The sequence below is a fragment of the Myotis daubentonii genome, chromosome 16, assembly GCF_963259705.1.
Source record: "Myotis daubentonii chromosome 16, mMyoDau2.1, whole genome shotgun sequence".
Lineage (NCBI taxonomy): Eukaryota > Metazoa > Chordata > Mammalia > Chiroptera > Vespertilionidae > Myotis > Myotis daubentonii.
In genome coordinates, this window is record NC_081855.1 from 11,937,724 (window position 1) to 11,944,403 (window position 6,680).

Sequence of the window (6,680 nt, forward strand, 5' to 3'; positions counted from 1 at the left end):
ACAAAATGAATGGCAACCCCGAGAGGGTAGTGCTGTAGCCCCACACACGTAAAAATGAGCCCCTTCAGAAAAAAAAAAAGTCGTGTTAACCAATGTATTTTCATATCCCACACGCACAACATATTCTGCATAAATTGTTACCAGTAACAAATTACTTTTGATTTGAGTAAAATCAAAATTATGTTCCAAACATTCTAAGAGCAAGTTCAGACCCAACTGATATAGTTCAATTGTGAAAACAGTCTAATTTTTTAAAATTATATACTTTATCACCTTATTGTCTGCCACAGAAATTGTTACAATCAATCGAAAAAGCAGCAAAGGCCCAGAAAATTCAGCCCCGTCAGAGCTGGATTTGTCACACAAGCTGACCAGTCAGGGAGATGTCACCAGAGACAATGACTGGGGAAGCTGAGATGGAAACGCCCGATGCAGTGGATCAGCCCAGGTCCGAGTAACAGGGTCTGTTTAAGGGCGTGTCCAGATTTCCTCCAAATGCCCGAGTGAGAGGTGAGAATGCGGAGAAGCCACGCTCCTGGACTACACGGAAACCCCACAGTCAGCATAAATAAACACGCACAGACCCCAGGGGTCATACATAAACCCCGCAGGGTGCGCTTGGCACCGAAGGGCCCATTCAGAGAGAAGTTTTCTGGTTGAAATGACAGTGCCTCTCTGAGACCGGCATCTAGCATGGAACATCAGCCATTTAAAATTGCAGCCGATGCCAAGTGCAAGGGCAATAACAGGCCACGAAGCTAACATCGCTATCCTTCCTGCAGACGGTGTGAGCAGTTTACATAGCTGCTCCTCCACCGCCTCACTTCTGTTGAAACCCAGCTGGTTTCACCATGCCTGCCCAAACTGCCTCCTTCCGGGCCTCAGAGTGCAGAATTCCATGCCAACCCCGCATGGCCAGATGCCACTTGGGACCGGTGCTTGGGGACACCGCCTGGCCCCAGGGAAAGCCTGCCTTCTGGACTGAGTCACCGCTGTGACCACCAGGTGTCAGTGGCGAGCGAGGAGACTCCCATCCTGAGTTCTCAGGGCACTTCAGCTGACCCTGGAGCGGGTGACACATGGCCCTGGGGACAAGCAGCACTATCTCAGATTCTCAGGCACGTAGGAGTACTTCATTTACTTGCAACTCACCATGCAACCTCACTGCGCAACTTCTAGGATGGTTTTAACTCAATATCCTTCAGACACTGAGACAGAAGGTTAAGGACTGACTGCCCGCTTCAGCAAGGGATGGGGCCTTGCTTTTCTTCCCCCAGGAAAGTGGAGAACAAAGCAGGGTTTCTACTCCTTGCCAGCTCTCCCCATAGAAACCACCAAGTGACTATTCTAGCAGTTTCTCTGTATACTGAGGCTCCAGATGTTTAGTTTGTGATGCTTCAGCGGCAGCTTAGCTGCTATTGGGTGTGGAGCATAGGAGGCTAAACCCGGCAAAGAAACTGGCTACTTCACCGCTGGCTCTGATGAGCTGAATCTAAACTGGTTTCTTCCATCGGGTATAACTTCTTCAACAGAAATACTGGCTTTCTGAGTCACTGCAGCCATAATGAAACCTGCATATTATTGGTCTTTTAAACCCAGGGTGTCAGCAAAGCAGGGTCATACCTATATCTACTTCCCTCTGTAGGTGAGGACACTTCCTGTGGACACAAGGGTATGCTGAGCCAGGCTCACTGTATCCTCAACAGCAAGCTCCTTCCAGGGTCCACGTAGCCACTAAACATCGCCCAGACACCAAAAAGAACGCATCTATTCCCCCTCAGCCTTTCCACATCCAGACACATGCCCCTGCTGAGCACTGCCCCCTCCGAGGACTTGAGAAATCTGGCAGGTTCTTCCACTGCCATTATCCCCTTAACTTGAATCTCAGTGAGCCTGATTCCCAGTATCTCACAAGCCAGGATGCTGAGAAAAGAGGAGAAACACAAACTCCCAGCTGAAGGACCCTTCTGAGTTCAGCTGAGGCTTTTGCAAACAGCTTCAAGACCCCATCTTGCACAAAGAAACACTCTAATGTTTATATACTAAAGGGCCTCACTGAGTCCCAAAACTTGGAAAGACAGTTTTGTAACTGGGGGACCAGAGCTGGCCCAACTATCCTTGGGACGATCTTTATTCACAAGAAGCATTACACTTAATGATGAGGGGGAGCTCAAGGGCATTCTGTGGGTATGGAGCATGTACAATGATAGCCAGGACAGTAGCTTAGCCAGGGAAGCGACTGCCCCTCTCCTTTTGTCTTAATTCATGGCCCCCTGTCACATTCCACCCAACCCTCGCAACAACTTTTGAGCCTGTGTCTCCCCGAAACAAGGGCTTCCAGGTCTGAACAAAGAAACGTGCTACAGACAAGCTTGCGGGAGCAAAATGCCATTCTTACCGTTTGCTGATGACGAGACACAGACGCGCATGTTGCCCCCAGTCATGCTACAGTTCTGCCAGAGGTCCACCATGTGTCCGTTGCCCATGAACCATTGCTAGAAAGAACCAGACATCCTAAATCAGGCGAGGCAGTGAGGAGTGACCGAAAGGGGAGGGAGAAGACCCTGGGAGAGCAAAGAGGTGCTTCATCAACCTGCCCCCTGGCCTGCCCTTGCCCTGCCCGGTGCTGCCCAGCCAGAGCCACTGTCATGCTGGTGAGGAGGGAGGTGCTGGTCTGGCTCAGACACTGTCAGGGGGAAGGCCAGGGTTGGCCAGTGAAAAGCACTTTGTAAATGGGAAAGCAGCACACACATAAGTCATGATGTGCAGAGCTGTGTACTGTGGTAGAAGGAGCCTGGGCTCAACCCTGCCTGGGACCTGCCTTATATGAAGAAGTGAGAGCCATAGCACCTCGCTGCCCGGGTCTGTGTTCACCTTCCCAGCCAGGAAATGAGTTTAGAATCTCATCTACTTGCTGCTCAGTGGTTTTGTAACTCAAGTTGCCCTGATGGCCTGTTCAGACAGGGGCACTTTTCCTAAGAAGGTGCTATGTTCACGTCATAAAGCAGACCTGGGACTGTGAACTCTCTTTTAAAAAAGCCAATTTTAACTTCCCAATTTTAAGTCCTAACGGGTGTTTTGCGAACGAAGCTGCCCATCTGACCTATGACATTTGGGAAAAAAGCAAACCATAATTATTCCACTTTCTCAACAAACCTGCATCAGGAAAAAAAGCTAAACAACTTTACCAAGTAGAAGTCTGGGGATCTGGATCTGCCCTGAGAGAGGCCTGGCAGCTAACCTAGTCCAGTGATTGTTTCCTTTCTACCCCTTCATCTGCTCTGGTTTTCTCAAAACAACCCAAAAGGCGCAGATTGCCAGAAACTGCAAAACGCTAGGGCACTTCTGGGACTTTTTGTTGCAAATAATCAAGCAGTCCTGAACTAGGGGGGCCGGGAGGGGGAGCACAGGTGGAATCCTGGCCTCGGGAGGCCCTAGCTTTGGGTGAGGACTGGATGCCCGCAGCCCCTGCCTCTGGCCCGCCCGCTGGGCACTCACGCTGACGATCGTGGAGACGAACAGCAGCACCAGCACTGCGACGTGGAGGACAATGATACCCAGCAGCAGGAGGAGCATTTTGGCGGCAAGTTGTGATCAGCGGAGTTTCTGCCTGCCGGAGAGAGCACAAGCTGGACGTGAGGCCGAGCGGACTGGCCCCAGCGAGCTCCTGCGAGGGCGGGAGGGGTGCGAGGGAGGTTCCCGGCCGCGGAATGCCTGGCCTGGCGCTGCGCCCGCGCCGCCTCCCGGACAGGGGCCCTGCACGCCCGGCGGCCGCCGAGAGGGGGCAGCAGCGGACCGTAGGATGTCCGCCCAACCTCAGCAGGGAGGGGGTCCCCCTACCCCAGAACATCTTCTGCTTTTGGAAAAAACATGTGCTAAGTCAGTCCAGGAGGAGAGGTTTTTCCAAAATGACGAGCAGAGGCCAGAGCCCGCCTCCACCCACCACCCCGGCGCCTCCCGGAGTAGCCCGACTTGGGGAAGGGGTCAGAAAGCGGAGAGCAACGCTCCCTTGTGGAGTGAAGGTGGGGGCGAGGGGCTAGGCGCCCAGATTTCTGAGAGAGGCCGGGGGGCAGCAGGGGCAGGCTGGGCGGGAGAACGCCTGGCAGGGAGTCGGTTTCCCAGATCCCGGCGCGCTCCGCATTCCGTTGGTCTCCAAGTTTCCACTCAGTTCTGCCAGCGCCCGGAGCCGTCCTGGCCCCAGCTCAGCAGCCGGAGACACTGGCGGTTCGGGGAGAGGCGCAGGGCGGCGAGGGGAGGGAAGAAAGGCGGAGCGAGCCCCGGACCCGGCGCTTCCCGCCGGCCGCGCGCCCCCTCCCACCCCGCAGTCCCTGGGCGGGGCCTCCCACCCGGCGGGCGCCCCGCAGGCCCGCCCTGCAGCCCCTCGGGGCCCTAAGCGCGCGGAGCCGGGACTCCCGCAGACCTGGGACTGTGAAACCTTTTCTGAAAAAGCCAATGTTAGTTAACTTCCCAGTTTTAAATCCTGAAGGGTGTTTTGTGAACTAAGCCGCCCATCTAATGGAGCGGAGCAAATGTCGGTGGGAAGCAGAGGCGGAGGGGAAAGGGTCGAGTCCCAGGAGAACGGCAGCGGCCGTGGCGCGGTGCGGTCCTCGCCCCTCATCTTAGGGACCTTGGGGAACTGGAGACGGGGTGACCTGTTAGAGGATGGGTAAAGTTGGGAGACCCGTTGAGTCTTTGGGGACCATTTCAGGACGGAGTCATGGGCCAGGGAGATGTTTCATAACTCGGTTTTAAAGCACCCAATCCCAGGCCCCTTCGTTACCCTCCATAAGCAACACCCTGAAAGAAATCCAGGGTTGTACAGGGAGAAATCAGCAGTTTTCTGAGGTCTCCCAGAAGGCTTAAATAAATCCAGTGGCTCCTAGGGCCGGGAGGGGCAAGAGGAGGAGGATGGGCATACAGCTAGAAAGCGGGGGACCACAGCACCCCGGGATGTCCACCGCAGGCACTGCCTTGCCAAGGAGTCCCGAGTAGGCTCTTTTCCAGGCAGGCGAAAACTGCTCCGCCCCTGCCCCATATCCCGACCCCAACACCCGCGCCCCTTAGGTTTACAGATCAGCCGCACCCCACTCTGTACCCTTAAAAACCCCGTAGGAACCGCAAGGGACAGACCCTGGTCTGCCTGCCCACGCCCGATCCGGGAAGCTCAGGGACCCGGCCAGCCGAAGCCTGCGCGGGCTCCGCGCTCTCTGGCACCATCGACGGAAGATGCCCACGTTTCTCCTCCGTCTCCTCCACTTTCCCGACCGAAGCACTTACAGCCCAAAGGGATAGCGGTCCCCGATCCTCAGAGCGGCCTCCGGCCCGGACTCGCTGAGTTCTCCTCCGGCTGCAGGCGTCCCCAAAGACAGCTGCGCTGCGGGGCTTCGCGCGCCGAGCAGGGGCGGGCGGGAGACTCCCGGCCTTCCCTTTAACGGGAACAACGCCCTGTCTGCGTCGCCGCAGTGGGGTGTGTCCCTGGGTCAGCGTGTGCGGGAGGGCGGGACTCGGGGAGGAGAAAGGGCAGAAAGTGGCGGGTGGGGGCAAGAGACAGTTATTCGCCTTCAGGGCGCCTCGGGAGAAAGTCAATCACTGCAAAACCGCTGCGACTTTTACGGGAAACTCGGAGACCGCGGAGCTTTCTCCCCTCCGCTTCCCCTCACGCCGCCGAGTTCATGGAAACCGAGCGCTGACCAATACCGTGGCCCCTCCACCCCCTCAGCCCACATGGGAAAAGCCAGCCGGAGTTCGCCCCGCGGTGCCCAGCGCTGGGCTTCGGGGGCTCACTCCCGCGGGCTGAGTTCACGTAGGGACCGAGGCTGGATGACTCTCGGGGACCTGGGGAGGGCGGGAGGGAGGGCGGCTGACACTTCAGGGTTGGGGGATGCCCCAATCCTCTCCGTTCCTGGCGCACCCGGCCTGCTCTGTGGTCTTAGCAGGCACCTCTGCACCGCGCTCCCCAGCTGTCCCTGTCTGCACACAGGTCGCGCTAGGATTGGAGTGGACCGATCTAGCGGGCCCCGCTTAGATGAGAGGGGCTGAGGGAGAGTCCTGGCAACTATGAGACAGCCTGTCCCGGGGTCCAGCCCTCCCTAGCCTGGGCAAACCAGAACACAACCGGGTATGCTCCAAGCGAAGTTTGCCTGGCTTGGCTCCCAGGCTCGGCTGGCGTCCCTGCCACGAGGTGGGGAGTTGGCCATTTGAGGTGGGGGAAGAGCAGCCAGGGAAATCAGCTGATTCATAGCTGCCTGAACTTGGTCCGCCTAGCGTCACAGGGAGAGACTAGCCCTTCCGGGCGGGCGTGGCGAAGATGCGCTCAAATAGACACTCCTGCAGGCCAGCCTTGGTGTATGAAGAGAGAGCTCCAGTGTGGATGTTAAGCCTCTTTGCCTAAGACTGCAGTACACCCCCCCCCACACACACCCACACCTACCTGCTGGTGAACTGTCATAAAATCTCATCACTTTAAATGATTTAAATCATTCCACATTATTTTACTATTTGAAAGTAGCTGTTTATTGTAGCTAAGCGTATATGCATTCTAATATTTAAGTGAAAATAAGTTATTTGAAAAATTCTTCAATGATCTTTTAAAATTGTTATATTATTAGATTTAAAAAAAAAAGAATCACAGTAAAAATTGTATCCAATGTCCTTCACATAGCAGGCACTTTAGCAGGACT

General features: G+C 55.6%; 1 protein-coding gene across 1 annotated transcript in view; it reads right to left on the minus strand.

Moving 5' to 3' along the window:
• PMP22 (peripheral myelin protein 22) overlaps positions 1 to 5,439 on the minus strand; it is a 28,468-nt gene extending 23,029 nt beyond the window's left edge. Inside the window, exons 1-3 of the mRNA XM_059668570.1 lie at positions 5,278 to 5,439; positions 3,499 to 3,610; positions 2,399 to 2,495 (exon numbers count right to left, since the gene is read on the minus strand). Of these exons, the coding sequence (XP_059524553.1) occupies positions 2,399 to 2,495; positions 3,499 to 3,576 (175 nt within the window). The 5' untranslated portion in view covers positions 3,577 to 3,610; positions 5,278 to 5,439. The remainder of the gene's footprint in view (positions 1 to 2,398; positions 2,496 to 3,498; positions 3,611 to 5,277) is intronic.
• Between the last annotated feature and the right edge of the window lie 1,241 nt (positions 5,440 to 6,680).